We start from the raw sequence: 17,710 nt of genomic DNA, 5'->3' as shown, positions 1-17,710 counted from the left end.
GTTTTATAATTCCAAGTGTTTTATGATTTATATTTTGGATTAAAGTTAAATATTTTCTGAGTAAAATATACATTCCACACTGTTCGAGGACATCACATCATATAAGTTTAATCCAGCATCTTTAAGCTTTGTCACATTTGATCACTTTTTTGGTATGAAATAGAAACGTCTTAGATGTCTTGTGCATCCTCTGTTTACTTTTTTGTGATTAAGCATGACATATTTGCTGCCGTTGGAAAGTTTTGGCTCTTGAAAAGAATTACAAATGTTTAGAAAGATCTGTAGGCTTGTCAACACAACACAAATGTGTAGAGTTGAAGCTGCCAAATAGTTAGTTGGGCAGAAGTGCAAATTGTGAAGGATAGCTGACAATGCTGGGGCTCAGATTCAGGAAATGAATGGAGTCATTGAAAAGAGCCTTGAAACACAAGTACTGTATAGTGACTTAACCTGTGTGTGAGAGAGAGAGAGTACATGCATGCTTAATCTATTATATTATGCCCTCCTACTGTATAAGTTGGTAGGATCAATCAAATAAAGCGTGTAGAGGGTTTGGGGAGATCAAAGGAAATCCTCTCAACACCCCCCCCCCCACCCCACCCCACTCAAAACATTTAAACACACACACACACGATACAAAGAGACGCAGTCCAATCTGTCTGTTTCATCAGCAAGCTCAGCAGGAGGAGTATTAGCTCTAACAATACCATCTCTACTGTTTTCTGTCTTTCAGCCCCTGGAGGGGCAGAGCAGTTTCTACTGTCAAAAAATTTGAGCTAAAGTTCCAGATTGGGATTTATTTCATTAGGCAAATGAGATGTGTGAGCCCTATGGCACTGCTGACTGAGTCACCACTGTCTCACTTTGTGTGTATGCCTATACGCAGACACACACACGCAAAAACACAAACACATACAGAAGACATGCATTTTTCACATGTTGAACAGCTGTTGCCATGCCATCCTGCACAAAATGGCCTCAGATCTCCCTGTCTGATCATTTTACCTGACCACCACAGGGGGAGCCTCTCTCCTCTCTCCCCTTCTCTCCTCCTCTTCGCCTGCTCTGATAGCATTTAGTATGCTACACCAGTCGTGAACCACTCAGTTATTATCACATATTCCAGTGATAAATGCCGAATAAATTAGTCAACACTGTCTAATTCAAATGCCATACTGAGAGGGGAAAGAATGAAAAACAGAACAGTAGAAGAATTTGTCTTTATGGACATAACGTTACACACACATTTTTATGAGGCACTTACCTCTGTGATATTTCCGTCTCTCTTTGCCAACAGGATCACCCTCAGGGAGGGTGTAAGCTGAGGAAGTGCCCTGCCACTCACCTGTGCCTGCTGACCGCCTCTACGCTTTAGGCCCACCCCTTGCCCTGCCCCCCGGTCAGCCTCCAACATGGCTCTAGCCGTCTGGATCATCTTCACCTGTGCTGTGGCTTTCAGCAATGTTGCTCCATCCTCGCAAGGTGTGTAATAAATATAAACACTGTAGGTTTTTTTTTTTTTACATTTTACATTACAAATAACTAAACCCTTTCTATCTGCATTTAGTATTTATTCAAGATGTATTCACTGTTAATTTACATATACAGTGTATGCAACATATAATTTTGTGTTGCTTCACTGAGCCAGCTTGAAATGTTGCACATAAGCACCTGTTGGTTTCACTGTGACCTGTAACTGGCCTGACCAGGTTATTGCAAATGAGGATGTAATATTTATACGTTAGCAACGTGATGAAGGTTGCAAGTATATTGACTTGCTGACCAGGCTGGAAACACTGCACTTGATTAACCAAACTGTCTCTACAGGAGACAGAGAGGGAGTATGTGTGTGTGTCTGTGTGTGTCTGTCTGTGTGTGTGTGTGTGTGTGTGTGTGTCTGTGTGTTCGAGGTTGAGAGTGCATGTGTGAATGTCAATAAAATTTCTCGTCATCTTGATCTCGTTAGTTGGAGCGTGGCGAGAATATAAGGGGGAATCCGTGCATGTAATGGTGCCATATGTGTGACCTCCTTGAATGTGCCATGTACCATAAGATATTTTATTTTGTGTTTGTGTGTGTGGTAGTTGTTGTAAGCCTGGCAGCAGGTGACCTGATTGGGCTGAAGTGATGCTGGAGGGTGTGTGTATGTGTGTTGGAAGATGTGTAGGAGGGAAGGAGCAGGGATTGCAGGGGGAGGTAGAGGGCCGAGGAGGGAGAGGAGGGGCTGTTGGGTGTCCTGCTAGTGGCCTGCCACACAAGACAGGAGCACACCATCTGCTGTATGCTCTCAGTCAGCTCTGTGCCAACGAGCCGCTGGGTGATGGACAGCTAGGACGAGGAGGAGGAGCTTCAGGGAGAGACCCAGTCGCCACAGGGAGGGGCTAGTGATGAAGCAGGAGGAGTCGAAGAAACCGAGGGAGGGAGGGTAAAATTAAAATGTGTCGGTGTACGCCTGTGTCAGCATTAGGTTTTTGCAACCCCTCTGTGTAAGCTCTGATTGTCCAGGTGCGGTTCTAATTTGAGTAGGTGCTGTTTTTTTTCCATCTTAATTTGGCTGCTTTTGTAACATTGGATTTGTGTAGCGTACGTTCTGTTCCATCTGACACATTTGGCCTCTGGCGCTATGTTGCTTTGTGTTTGTGTGTGTGTGGGTGTGTGTATTTGTGTGAAAATAAGCTTCCAACTATCTGTGTGACCTGGCACTTGGGGTATTAATAATGCATTAATAATCAATTGACTGTTATCTGTATTCAGCCCCAAAGCACTGGCGAAACATTTGTTTTGATGAAATTAAGAAAACCTTTTTCTCTTTCTTTTTCTATTGGAATCAGGCACACAAGCACGCACATGGACACATGCACACTCACACCGTTTTGGTGCTCATAATTTTGGCAGCCGGATGTTAGCTGAAACGTATTCTCTCTATTGTGCTGGAGTGTGACCAGAGGAGCAGGAGAGAAAAAAATAACAGAACAAGGAAGGTACAATTTAAAGGAAAAGGGCAGTGTTTTGATGTGACGAGAACTGCTGAAATCACTCTCAGGCTAATCAGAGCTCATTTGGAAACCTGCAGGATCATCACACATGGCTTCACAGTCTAATGTGTACCCCTGCTCCTCCTCGGTGTCCCGACTAATCTGCCATGCTTTAACCTCACTCCACTCCTGGCTGCACATTCTAATATTTACCCCACTCACACTCACACATTTATTCTTCTCTGGATCCAGATCTTTAACGCAAATGTCCCTAACCAGCATGAGCTTTGTACACATTTGTACTTCTTCCCTGCTCCGTCCCACAATTTTCACTCACCTTCTCATTTCACACGGTGAATATTTATCTTGTTAATTCACTGTGCAACTCTCCATTTCTCCTTGAAGTGCAGTGGCTGTGTGAAACAAAAACAATATTTTCATTTTTGAAACTTAGGAAAATAAAGTCATGTTCCCAGCAGTATATACAAAACCCCTCCACTAGCCCATCCCGGCAGACTCCCTGACATGCGTACCCTGACAAACAGAGTGTCCCGCTGATTCCACAGAATGCTTGAGAATGTACAACCCTTCATATGCAGTGTTGTTGCTCTGAAAGCCCATTAGGCTTGCTTAATGTGGCAGGCATTGCAGGCAGTTTCGCCGTACGTGATGAAGCCCTGACACAGAGCTTTCATTTAGCACAGCATAAGCGTGTGTGTGTGTGTGTGTGTGTGTGTGTGTGTGTGTGTGTGTGTGTGTTTATGTACACCAATGGTGGCAGCCAGACCGTTATAAGGCTACTTGGACTGCAGGTCCTTTCAGTCTGTAATGCGTGCGAGGTGTGTGAATGTGTATGTACATACTGTATATGTGTGTGTACAGTATGTCCATGTGTACGTGCAAGAGTCTGTATGGGTTTTTGTGCTTACATGAGTGTGTTCACATCCAGATGTGTGTGTGTGTGAGCATTTATGCGATTATGTGTGTGTGTGCCAGTCATATCAGGGCGCCAGTGCCAGCTGACTGGTGGAATCTGTTCTCATCTCCCCTGTATTTAAGCCTTTGCTCTCAGATCAGTCGCGTGGAAAGGCCCCTGGTCCTTTAGTGCACACGCAGACATTTTTATCTGTCTTCCCCTCCTCTCCCCAGCTTTTTTCTTCTGTGCCTTCTCCCCCTGAACGGTAGTTATTATTTAAGGATGGGGGGACTAGCTGTTTTTACACATCCTCTCAACCAAGTGCTTTAGTCTCTCGACTGTCCTTGGATGGTGACAGAATGTCTGAATGGGGACTGATCTCAATGCAGTATTTTCCTTCCTATAATGCAGGGGTGGGTAGTTATTTTTCATGGAGGGCCACATGACGAATTCACTATGTCTTTGGAAGCCAGATGCTTTTTTATGACTGAGTTGACAGTTATTTGGGATCTAAGTTTTGCTCAACCATAGATTTAAAATTCTGAGTTAAGATCTTAAAAAAGACTTGACCTGAAATGGCATCCAATATTGAATTTTTGAGAAAGTAGACTTTCAATCCTGCAATACTATAATATTAAAATGATAATTTCAAAACTGCGACCTACTCACTAATTCATAAGAATTGATTCTCTGACAGGCTTGTAGCAATAATATTTCGAGAGGAGGCAATAAAGCAGCCGTGCTGCTAACCTTGCTATGTGCACTTGGCTTCTTGTTGTTGTATAATTTGCTGAACAGCATATTGTATTGCTTTAATGTGTGTTTTGTAAACTCTTAGCTCCTTACTTCTGCAGCTATCAGACAAGTCTGAAAAACTGAAACACTGGAGTAACCAATTACATTCAAGTCAGTGAGGTAAACTTTATAACCTGGCAGACTCACACTCTGCACCCATGCTGCTGCTGCTATTATCTGGTTTCTTATTAATCATACATTGAATCCATATGAGAAGTATCCTGGGAAGTATTTTTTCACCAAGTACAAATGGCCCAATTTCCTTTGACATAAGCATCAGTTGCAGAATCATAGACAGACAGACGACTTACGCTGGACTTCATTGGTTTGAATTCAGAACTTACAGACAACTTGCATTTTCAATTTTCTAATCGCTTTGTGTTTTATAGACCAATGCTATCAGAATGGGCTGATTATGTATGTGTTTATAGAGACAAGTAAACGCTCTCATTTTGTCTGAAAATGACTTTTGAATATGTTTTACCATGTTTTTTTCTGCCATAAAGCTGAAATCCACAGGCTTCACTGACACTAATTGCTAATCTAGCGGCTTGTGAATATTGCGGCGCATCATCTGGATTTTGCAATAAAGAACTGCTGTAAAGCTTTTTTCCCCGTTTCTCTCTCTTTGCCTCTCGTGTGAGTTTTCAAGCTTTTGTTGTCTCCCCATCTTATTAGAGACAGTCGGTGCTTCTCACTTCTCTCACTCCTAACACTCGCCTCTCATTTTCATCCAATCTCTCTGCTTTCTCTCCCCTAACACCTCAGCTATTATTCCCTCTCTCTGCTTCGTGATGTCCTTCCCCCCAAACCCCCCTGTTTTCACTATCCTTCCTTCTCTCTCTTGGACCCTCTTCCTATTCCCTCTACCACTTCCATTTTCCTCCGCTCCTCCTTTTTCCACCCTCCCCACCGTGTCTTCTCATTCACCTCCTTCCTCTTCTGCCTCATCGCCTTACCCCACTTTCTATCCAGCCTCCCTCCTAGAGTATCACCCCCCTGGCTCTGTTTTCCTTTCCTTACCCTCTGCTTACTATCTGTTAACAGTGCACATCTCTTGTTGTTGTCATTCCCTCCTTTCCTTTTCCTCTCGTCTTGCGTTTGCTGCCTCCCTTGCTCCCTCCCCGGTGCTGGGGGTTGCTGTGCTCTTCAAAGCCCTTGGCTGAGAGCAGTAGATCACAGAAAGGCCTGTGTGAGTGAAAGGTTAATGGATGGCCTTTGAACATATATTGGTAGTCGGGGGCGGGCGGGAGAAGGAGGGAGAGGCTGGGGCGGAGTGGCGGTGTGTTCTTTCAAACCTCCCTTTGAAGATGACGCACGCCGCTCTCATGTGTCTGTGCCTGTATACGGGGGCTGTGCTTTTTTGTTTATTCATTGGTTCACAGTGTTGGTGTACGTGTGTTTTTGTGTGTGTGTGCCCATTTTGTTTGTGTGTTTGTGTTTGCTTGTAGTTGTGTGCGTCGGAGTATGTTAGTTTGTGTACATTGATTTGTGTACCGCAAACAAGCTCCTACATAAAGGATTGGGGACTGGGTTCCTGTTTGTGCAGTCGTGTGATAGCTGCATCTTTTCTCTCAGGGCCTAGCTGCGTAACTTTGAGGCTTTGCAGCCGTGAAGGACTGTGTGTGTGTGTGTGTGTGTGTGTGTGTGTGTGTGTGTGAGTGTGTGAGTGTGTGAGTGTATTCGGGAGTGCTGGTCCGTGAGAGTGTGTTTAGAATTGCTGGTGTGTATGTGTCAAGCATGTCGTGTGCTTGAGAATGTGTGTATTTGCTTGTCGTGTGTTTTGTGGACTGCAGATTGATAATTACCAGCAGCAGCTTACGGCTGGCAGGCAAGGGCAGAGAGAGTAGAGAGGGAGAGAGACATGGATGAGTGGAGAGGCTGGTAAAACTGTGAGAGGGGGTGAAGGAGGAGAAAGAGATGGGAAGGGAAGAGGGGAAAACTGGAGGTGAAGGGTCGGGACGAGAGGGAGAGAGAACGAGGGGAGGGTGAAGAGGACGGGTGGGGAGGGCAAATGAGAGAGTTGAAATTGGATGAGGGATCGAGGGATGGTGCTGAGGTGAAAAAGAAAAACACACAAAGAGAGGAGGAAACATTGTGTATGTTCATTGCACTGCAGGTGAACAAGATGGCGTACAAGGATAGGAGGTTTTACAGCCAAATCCGTTTAAAATTCATGGATATAAAACATAACAGGTACAGGTACAAGAACACCCGAAATGCTGCACACTGTAGCTACCTACAAATGCTTACAAACAGATCGATCAACTTACTACATGCGTAGTAAAAATACACACAGACACACACTTTGTCCACAGGTCCAAGCATTTGGCTTAGTGTATAAGGAGGTTAATTAAGTGTCTAATGCAGCGGCAGGGCTGGGCTTTGACACTCATCTTTCCTAACAAGTCTCTGGATGCGACTTGCAACTCCTCCAAATGCACACACACATCTTTCTGACAACAGGCCTTGCATGATAGTCACTCAGTCTCCCCCTCTGTCCTCCACACTTAATCTCTCACTCTCCCTCTATTTTCTTATCACTTTCTTATCTTCAGTCTCTCATCCCCTTCCTCACCTTCCTCTCTCTGCGTTTGTGTCTCCTCCATTCTCCCCTCATCCCTGTGGCTGTTTCCCTGCATCACCTGCAGTTTTTACTCCACCACAATGTTTATATGAATCTAGGTCTGACTCACTGTCTGTTGGCCTGCCTCTTGTGATGTGCTGGAAACAGAGAACAGAATAGAGCTGTGTTGGGCCTGTAGCACAGCTCCCATCCCTGGGGAGATGGAGGATATTTTACACCGGGTGAATCTCCTACTTTTTAGGCGGGCTGATTTTTATTTTGGGCTATGTCGTTCCCCCCCGCTGAGGCGCTTTTATTGCATAATTAGGCGCCAGGGCCAGCAATGAAGTGGTTTGACAGTATGAGCACGTCCTGTCTCGCCTCCCTCCTCAAGTTTGTGTGTGTGTTGCTCTGTGTCTCAGTGGCTTTTTAACCGCCTGTCTTAATCTCTCTGCTATGCCTGCTAGTTCCCCCCGCAGCAAAGTTTGTCAACACATACCGAGAGTTCTCGAGGTTGTGGATGGATGAGGGTTAGAGCTTGTGTGTGTCTGCCTGCAAGAATTTAGGTGTGTGTGTATGCATCATGGCAAATGCATGAGTATGTGTTGCATGAGAATGTGTGGATCCCTTTTCCAGCGGGGGCACGTTTAATTCTCTTATGAATGATGTAATGTTATGGGCTGTGCTGTAATTCAGTTCAGTTCAAGGACTGGGCTGCCGAGGAGAGAGGCTGTCTGTGTTTAGCAGATCGGAACAATAGGAGCTCCTCTCTCCCACAAAAATCTGTCCGCCTCACTCCTTTTATGTAAGTGACCTTGTGCCTCCACAAAGAACGGCCGTCCTGTTCTTCTTCTACCAGCATCTAGTTTGATGGTTTCTGTCTTTTTCTATTGTTGCCCTGTCTAATCTGCTCTGCCATACCATTTCTCCCTCCCTGTGTGTTAGCTTGACTCGACGTAGATGTGTGTCATTTTGGCGCTGCTTTGTGTTCTGACCTTATAGCACGGCTGGTGACTCCCCATACAGTCGCTCCTCATCTCATCTTCTCTCCTCTGTCTCCTTCGCCTGTAGGAGACAGGCGGAGGAGTCAAAGGAGATGAGATAGCATCCTATCCTTTGAGGCCAGTGTTACCCCCTCCCATCCATACACACACACACACACACACACACACACACACACACACTGTCCCACAAGCAGCCCCCACCCCCTGCACCCTCATGTTAGGCCTTTAGGTTTGTCTCAGGATGTCACTTTGTCACAACTCCTCAGCTTGAAGGCTGCCTGGATGTGACAGTTCTGGCCGCATCGCCTCAGCTTGTCTGTGGTGACAGGCCATGCTCCAGCGAGTCATTACGCTAACTCGCAGTGCTAAGTGAGTTGCTGAGATACAGCGCTAAGCTGATAAAGTACTGGAGAAATTGGTCAGGATGATTCTCTGCTAGAGAGGGATTCCCATCACTGAGACCTCTTAGCTCTGTCCAATGACTGTAAAATTACTTGTTCTTCATCGCCAGCTTTACTACGGAACTAACCTGAAAATCATGAGAGAGTTAGCCCTTTTGGCCAGAACTGAATTTGAGGGCAGATGTAGATGTATGCATTATTCTTTTAATATTCCACTGCGATCGCTGGGCAAAAAGAGCATACTCACCTATTAGCCTTAATGCCACTTAAAGTTAATTTTAAAGACTGTGATATAACAAGAATCCCACCTCATCAGCTGCATGCCCAGTTTTTCAACTACCAATACCGCTTGGCGAGAATGTTCTCTGGCACTATGCTTCAGTGCTATGCTAATGAGTAGCATTAGTAGATGACTGCTGGAACGGACAGAGGGGCTAAGAGGGGCTGATCACATTTCGGCCCCTGAAAGACAGTCAGCCATCCAGCTAACAAGTCAGCCTTAGGGCTACAGAGCTCCACAAGTATAATTTCCTATTGTGACTCAATTGCAAAGTCGCTATCACAATCTCTGTCTACCTGCAAGGCCAAACCTGCTCACTCAATTATTATTATTATTATAGAAAACACACTATAGAGTGTCTGGGATAACACAGTCAAAGATCAAATTGTTGGAGATGTTGAAATCAAAGTGCTTTTATGTTTGAAAGCATGCCACTGATGATGGAAAGTTTTTGGTAATGTTTCAATGAAGAGAAATCTTTGTCTATTCATACTGTGAACCTTTCAGAATTCTAAATGTAGTCTCTCTCCCAGTCGGTCTTGATATAACAAACCAGATTTTCTTTTAACTTCTCTCAAGTGTCGGTCTCGACTGTCGGTTGCAGGTCACGGCTCCTCATCTCCAAATGATGTTGGCTCTTCGCAAACGTTTGTGTGTACATGTGTGTGTGAGTGAGAGTGATGTAGAGGCTCGTGATGGCAGGCAAAGAATGAGTGTGTGCAAAGACTAGCTTAGCTTCTGCAAAATTATGTTCTTGTCTGAGGGTCCAAGCATCTATCCACCCTCAGGCTTTAATTACTGTGCGAGGATAATGAGTCAAATCCAATCAGTTCTCTCTCTTGCTCTTAATTTGTATGGAGTTTCTATTATGAAGCCAAGCGCTTCAGCCTCTCACACCAGCTGCCCTGGAGTGACACCAGGCCCCTTTCTGTTGTGTGTGTGTGTGTGTGTGTGTGTGTGTGTGTGTGATCTCTGTCTCTTGCACACCACTACATCCATGCAAATCATCTTGTATAATTAGCGAATTGGCTCATGTCATCATCAGTATGTGTGACAATTGGTAACCATCTCTTCTGGATGACAGATATTAACAGTTTTATATACCACGGGAGATGAGTCATAGTATCACTGTGAGGGATTAGATCCACCTATACATATGGCTGCTGCTGAGAAAGACACTTTGTCATCCAGCTATTATGAGTCTGACAGGCACGACTAAATGGCTGTGTGTGTGTGTGTGTGTGTGTGTGTGTGTGTGTGTGTGTGTGTGTGTGTGTGTGTGTGTGTGTGTGTGTGTGTGCATGTGTCTGTGTATGTGTTGGCTGAAGAGACCCTGAAACCTTAATGGATTCCTGCAGAGTGAAGGACAATCGTAGCCCATGGCCAGTCCAAGCTTATCCTCTGCTCATCTCATCTCATCTCAGCTCAGAGCCAGCCACTGCTCCAGCTAGGCCTCAGGCCATCTGGCTGACACACAGCCACATACACACACACACTCTCTCTCTCTCTCTCTCTCTCTCTCTCTCTCTCACACACACACACACACACACACACACACACACACACACACACACACACACACACAATCCATGAAGTTAAGTTCCACACTTAATATATTGAATACGCCATTCAAAGATCTCAGCGTAAATCAGTATGTAAGGTTCATCCTGATGTATTTACACAGTGAGTTCCACCTTAAACCTGGAACGTGTCAAACAGTGGGTACGTAGGTGTGAAATGATGTAGGTGTGAAATACGTTACAATAAGGCAGGAGTAGAGATTTGCAGTGGTGCCAGAAATAGGCTAGTTATGATGGTTGCTGCCACCATTGAAGTGTACTCGCTCAATAATGGCTGTGCTCAATTATGGCTGTGCTCAATTATGGCTAAATATATAGTGAAACAGCTGGGCCAGAAAAAGAAATACCTGGAAAGGGATTTAGGTGCATATATCACATTCTGCGTAAAATTGGACTGGTGAATTTCTTTTTTTTTTTACCAAGTTTACGTCATTGTGATTAAATAGACTCATTATATTTAGTTTTAGCTTTTACTCCAAAACACATCTTGATAAGTGTTCAGTTTGACTAATTAAACACTTGGCAGGTCACTATCTAGTCAGCAAGTTAGTGATGGTAACAAGCTGAAATCATCTACACAAACACAAGCTGATTAGCGTAAGTACCAGTAAATAAAAGGGCGCATTATCGATCAAAAACAGTGCAGAAATGATCTGTATTTCTTCAGAACTGTCAAAACAGCTGATTTCTAACTCAACCAACAGCCAAGAAGGCGCCAAGAAATTTAATCAACTGCTCCTTGAGTTGTTTTGCCCAAGAGCTGAGCCCTTCATACTGTAGCTATTTGTATTAGCGCTCAGTGGCATGGAAGTAGATGGCCCTGAATTGACAGAAATATTTACCATATAAAGTGTGTTTGGTATGTAAAGCATGCTTAACGTGTGGTCTGCCCCCTCTGATAGGGGCTTATGTTCCTGTTGTGTTGGTCCACAGTGGACTGAGTGTGATCACTCCTGGTGGCCCCCTTCAGTTTTACTCTCCTCTTGGCTCACTGTGCGGTTCTAATCGCTGGCCAGCTGCACGCTGCTGTGTACTTACACCACAGGGTAGTTAAGAGAACAAGGCCACACACTGACACTATGCATTGTAATCCCACTGTGACACCAGGACTCTGTGTGTGTATGTGTGAATGCATGCATTATGTGTGTACTGTACTTGACTGTGAACATGCACATTCATCTGACCAATACATCTGCGTATGTGCTAATTTGCTTGTGTGGGGTTTTGCATTTATGTGTGGATTTGTTTGTCTGGCCTCGCCTGCTGTTTGCATCTCTGTGTGCTTTAATTAGTATGCGCTTTTGCATCTAGGCCTTTGTGATTTGGCACTGGCACTGCATGCTGGCGAGGCATAAAAGATTTGAAGTCTGTCTGTGCTAGTCATTCAGCCTTAATGGCGTTAGTTACACAACTGAACTCAAGTCCCTGCTGCATAAATGGGTGGCATTTAGAAATATGAGAAAGTCCGATGGCAGTGAATCATGTAGCGCACCGCTACAGAGCATGTCTAGGATGACTGACATTGACATTGACCCAGATGGGCACTCCTCCTGAATGGACAGCGGCTGAAACCTAAGCAGTGCTAGCTCAGTGTCAGGAAGGGAAAACAGGCCGCTCTGTGGGTTTCAGCAATAACAGTAATGGGGGAGAGGGGCTGACTCAGTGCCCTTGTCTGCTGCTGAGCCCGTCTGGCAGGGGTAAATGCTGTGCAGTGAGAGCTTCAGTTTATAAAGAACTTCAGAATTCCCGCCTGGCGCTAGCACTGGTCTGTTTAGATTTGTATGTTTAAACAGTATGCCCACCATCAGCCTAATATGTGCCATGTCCTCCCTACTGACATTGCAGAGGAGAGCTCAGCCAAAGCCCTCCACTCCTTCAGGACAGTGGACAGCTCCACACCTACCAGTCTCTGATGCAGCTTTAGATGTTATTTTCCCAAGAGAAGTTTTTTCAGTTCAGGACCATGGACAGCAGCTCTCACAGACACTGGCAGGAGTGTTGGCACAGAGAAATTATCCTTCAACACCACAGAGAGCTTCATTGCCAGATCACTCACTCTGTCTCTACTCTGTTTCTGTGCCCCTTCCTCCACCTGGGCTGCAAAGGAAGCCAGCAGCCATTTTGTTATTTTTTTGTGTGCGTGTGAGACTGAATGTAGAGGCAGTTGGAAAGGTATGCAGTTATGGAGAGAGCTGGAGAGACAGTGAGTGTCTCTCTCAGTGCCTCTTTGCAGCCCTCTTTCATGCCTCTCAGCCTGGCTCAGCGATTAACCCTGAGTACCCTGCTGTCCCTGCTGACCCTTCTCCACACAGAGCTCCGCTGCTGGCCACAGCAGTGCATTGACATGCCGCTCAGTCGCCTGATTAGCAGCAGTGGGTGTGCAAATGGTGTACACACTAGAGGTGAAGGTGTTTTTTTTGCTTTTTCTACCATTACTTCCTCTCTTATTCAGAGTGAATCCTAAGGTGCTGCTCTGACACCTCGTTGAGGTGGCACAGACTAAAAGATGCAGGGAAGGACACACACTGCTGCCTGGCTGTGTGTAGGAGTTTGTTAACATTTGGAACTCTCACAGTTTGTTTCACAAGTGGTGCAATATCTTATTGGATAATCTGGTATGGCTTCAAATCCTTCATGCCAATATGTGATCCGTGATGTTCCAATGTGAAAATTGGATTGCCAGGCTGTGCATCAACAGTACTGAAATTTTACTGTTCAGTGAAGGCGAGTCGATAATAGCTAATTTGTGTTTTACTTGCGGACAATAAGAACCACTTTCATTCCGCCTGCTCTTGTCAAATACTACACATCATATTTACAATGTGGTCGAATAATAAAGTGCCTCCTAAAAGTATTAAGGTTCATTGAATTATCAATAACTTTACCTCTCTCCCTCTTTCCACTCCAGCTCTGAGCCGGTCAATGATGCCCTTCGGCTTGATGCGTCGAGAGCTGGCGTGTGAAGGGTACCCGATCGAGCTGCGCTGCCCTGGAAGTGATGTCATCATGATTGAGACGGCCAACTACGGCCGCACCGATGACAAGATCTGTGACGCAGACCCCTTCCAGATGGAGAACGTGCAGTGCTACCTGCCCGACGCCTTCAAGATAATGTCACAGAGGTAACTATCGATCTGTTTGGGTCTTGTGTGTGTGTTTGTACAGAGACAGAGCCTGTTATTGGCCAAGGAAACAAGATACTTTTCCACAACATAATTCATCCAGAATTTCCTGCTTTTCCTCCTGAGGTGTTGATATCTTGTGTGAAATACTGAAGTCAGCATCCTTGTTCTGTGCTGAACACCACTGCATCTTGGCGAGACGTGCATGTGTATGGTGGTGTAAATGTGTGTGTGTTTAGTTGCAGGTATGTGCGTGAGTGTGTGTTTGTTTGGGATTTGTTGCAAGAGTGTTTGTAGGGCTTCCTACAGCTGCTCTCTGTGCTTGCGCTCAGCATCTGCTTCCTCTGAGCTCAGATCAATGGAAGCCCTCTCCCAGCTATCCATCACGCATGTAATGGAGGCACAGGGTGCTAGCTTGGGGAGAGCAAGGAGGTGGGGGGCGGGGGGTGGGGAGAATTGAGGGGGTAAAGGAAGGAGAGAAACTGCTAGAAATGATGGGATGATAGAGTGAACTCAGCATAGATTTGAGATATGAAGGGAGTGAGAGACAGCACAGGGGAGAAATGCTAAAAGCTAGATAGAGAAGGATTATGTGATGAGAATGAGTGTGTGTGGATGTGCATCTTTTCTTCTGTGTGTGTGTGTGTGTGTGTGTGTGTGTGTGTGTGTGTTTCTCAGGGTGTGCAAATGTGAGAAGGCATGCAGAGATGCGGTTTAGATGTTGGTATTATGTGCATATGAATGTTTTCCCTGTGCGTGTGGTGTATTTGCCTTAGCCACCCTCGTCCTTCCCTGTTCTCTCACCTCTAATTGCTCCCACTCACAATCCCCCAGGAGAGGAGCCTCTTACGTCACTCGCCCTCTCTCTGCCTCTTCCCTCCCTCTTTCCTTCTCTCTATCCTTCATCCCACTCCTTTTCCCCCTCCCTCCCTCTCTGTTTCCCACCTCCCCTCGGGTGCAGCTGTCACATGATCTAGTCTAGTGTGAAATTACTCCCTTCCCTACTGTTCTTTCCGTCTTTGAGAGCCTGAAGATGTTTTTTTTTGTACCCACTCCTCTTTGTCTTTCTTACAATGGCACTCGTCATTTTTATCACTTACTTCCTCCCTTCTCTTTCTTTTCTCCCTTCCTTTTCCCGTCTCTCTCCTCTCGCAGGTGTAATAACCGCACCCAGTGTGTGGTGGTTGCGGGGTCGGATGTATTCCCAGACCCCTGCCCAGGGACCTACAAGTACCTGGAGATCCAGTACGAGTGCGTCCCCTACAGTGAGTACTGAGACCCTGTCACCCTCTCCCACCTCCCCAACCTCCTCACCCCATTCACCGCCCCACCCATCCCTACCTTTACCCTCCACCTGAACCTCCTACCCCCTCTCCAACCCCCCAAAAAACCCTCAACAAGTGACATTCTCACACTCACACGTGCACACTTGCTCTCTCTGGCTTTTTTCAACACAAACAAAACAAGACAGTCATCCTCGCCTGCTTTCTCTCTCTGTCGGTCTCATACACTTACAATGCACAGACACACACATGCACACGCTCACACAGAGCGCTAAACCTTTTTTCTTCATCGACAGAGCGACGCACCAGTAGCTGAGAGGGATTTTCACATGGGGGAAGGTGCTCCACAAACACAGGGTCCGATAAGCACGTCACGCACACCCACTGCAAATTTGGGGTCAGCCCTTATTGGTAATCACAGCAGTGTAACACACACACACCGCCCCACACTCACACTCTGATTGAACCAGGGGCATACCACTGCCTTTATCTGGTGCCAAACACCTTTGCTGTCCCTCTGATTTCCAATAAAAATTAAAATTGGGCGCAGTGAGACCGGGAGGCAGGGGGCGTTGTGTGTTTGCCGCACCTCACAATGGGAATGTTAACACAAACAGCAAAGGGCTTATTTTAGACCACATGACCTGGAGCGCCACACATTTTAATGTCCCCATGGTAACGGCTGACTTCCTCACGGCACTGCTCAGAGCTCCGTGGCAGGTGTGACATACACACATGCCTGCACACACGCGCACATACACACACACACAAGTCTACCTCACACTCGCAAAAAGGGGGACACACAGTTGTTCTCTTTCTCTCTCTCTCTCTAACTCTTCCTCCTCTGAGCAAGCATGCACACACAAACAAGAGCACACTCACACAGCCAAAGGAGCAGACACAGAAAGGGATTATATGGTGTTGTGTTGATCCTCGTTCATGTGAAAATCTCCGCTCAGTCTCCCCTCCTCCCTCTCATGTATTATTACTCTGAGCATTGATCCCCTCACTGCGCAGGAACACCTGGCTGGAGGGGAGGGGCAGTGGCACTCCCCTCCACCGGGCAGAAGCAGAATTGGGGTGCAGGAAGGGTTGGAACGACAATTGAGGGTGTTGGGGAACTGAGAATGGGTCTTCTTTAGGGGGCAGGGGCTGTTTGATTGATCAGGATGGGGATACGGGTGATTCTCTCTGTTTTTTCCTCAGGCACAGATGTTGAGGCGAGCCACGGGTTCGAGTCGACGCCAAGCAACTAACCTCCTTTGCTCTCTTCTTCCACTTCTTTTCCTTCTTCTTTCTCATCTCATCTATCTGAGGTCTCTCACTCATCCCCCCTTTGCATATTATCTCTCACAGTCAATATCACAGCTCTCATGTCTCTTAACTACTGTCTTTCTGTATTCTGCTTTTCTCTTTCACCTCCCATCTACACTAGAAGGTCTTTAATCTTCATCCATTGCCCATTTATCTCATTCATACTATTTTTACTCTCTGCCCATCAATCTGCCACAGTATCTTACCATTCTATTCTGTCTCTTCCGCTGTCTCTGTTGTGTTTTTCTTTTACAGGTGGGACAAATATTAAAATATCCAGCCGTCCAGCTCTGACAGGGAGGCTCAGAGAAACTCAGGGACTTCCAAGCACCTTGTTCTGTCTTTGCCCTTCCTCTGCTCAGTGCTTTTGTGCCCTCAGTTTACCTTCTGAAAGACTTGAGTCAGGTTGCAGCCACAGTCACAGATAAGAAGAAGTTAGCCGGGTTTCTTGCCATTGGGGATTATTCTCTGGTGTGAATCTTTTCTTCACAGCCTTCCTAGTGGCAACAAGTGTTCCTCTCGAGTCTCCTCTGCCCTCAGTTCACTTGACTTTCAGTCGATGTTAGCTGTGGTCAGATTGACCCTCTCAAGGCGTATGACTTTGTTTGTTAGTCCTCTGGTAGTTCTGTGCTGTAGCTTGGTGTCCTGTATTGTAGTGTCCATAGCGGGTCATGGTAGCATTGCTTAGTTGTACCTGCCTTCTCCTCACACATTTTAACCTTGTCTTTTTCCCTCTGACTGCACAAGGGAGCTTGTTCTCTCTCCGCGAAGCAATCAAAGGGATGATTAAATAGCTGCTGACTTGCATTTTTCCTCGCTGTGTTTAGAAAAAAACTTTGTTGATTGCATCTGAAGTACGGCTCGGCTTAGAAAATGGGAAGCTGATCCCTCTATGATGAAAAGTCCCGCCTGTCTGAGGTGACAAAGAAGAGCCAATTACCCCTGTCCTCTGCCACTCTCCTCCGCCGGAGAAACGCGACCACGCTACACTCATTCACTCACACACAAACCCACACAGATATAGAAACAAGTATGAAGGCTCGCTTATGCACACAACTCATACTGCTTGCTGCTCTACGTGTTTGTGCTCATCTGACAAAGTAAATACGACCTGACACATTCAGACTCAGAGCTGGAACTGTTCATCCCAAAACCTAGTCACCGTCGCACCACACGCCACTCAACTCGGCCACTTTTAATTACCAGGAGAGGGGGCGCGCCGCTCTCTTCAGTTCTGCCTCAGCAGAGATTTGTCAAGATTAATTGAATTTGCTGTTGCTAATCGCTCTGGTAATGCCCCATCGTTCATGTCTGGCTGGGAACGCTGGGCACTGTGGCATCATCCAAAGCTGACACATGTTTTTCATCGGTTGTCTCGACAAAAAGGTGAATAATGGAGAGATGATATGTAAAGGTTGTGTGTCATAGCAGCTGAGACGGTGTGTAGCCGTGTTGATGTGTGTGATGTTTGTGT

At 46.0% G+C, this 17,710-nt stretch overlaps 1 protein-coding gene across 1 annotated transcript in view; it reads left to right on the top strand.

The window, feature by feature from the left end:
• Positions 1-1,412: 1,412 nt before the first annotated feature.
• adgrl1a (adhesion G protein-coupled receptor L1a) overlaps positions 1,413-17,710 on the top strand; it is a 48,591-nt gene continuing 32,293 nt past the window's right edge. Inside the window, exons 1-3 of the mRNA XM_070923435.1 lie at positions 1,413-1,482; positions 13,426-13,639; positions 14,795-14,904. Coding sequence (XP_070779536.1) covers positions 1,413-1,482; positions 13,426-13,639; positions 14,795-14,904 — 394 coding nt within the window. The remainder of the gene's footprint in view (positions 1,483-13,425; positions 13,640-14,794; positions 14,905-17,710) is intronic.

The sequence above is a fragment of the Enoplosus armatus genome, chromosome 17 (assembly GCF_043641665.1).
Source record: "Enoplosus armatus isolate fEnoArm2 chromosome 17, fEnoArm2.hap1, whole genome shotgun sequence".
Taxonomy (NCBI): domain Eukaryota; kingdom Metazoa; phylum Chordata; class Actinopteri; order Centrarchiformes; family Enoplosidae; genus Enoplosus; species Enoplosus armatus.
Note: the sequence above shows the minus strand (reverse complement) of the source record. Positions and strands in the feature narration are given on the sequence as shown.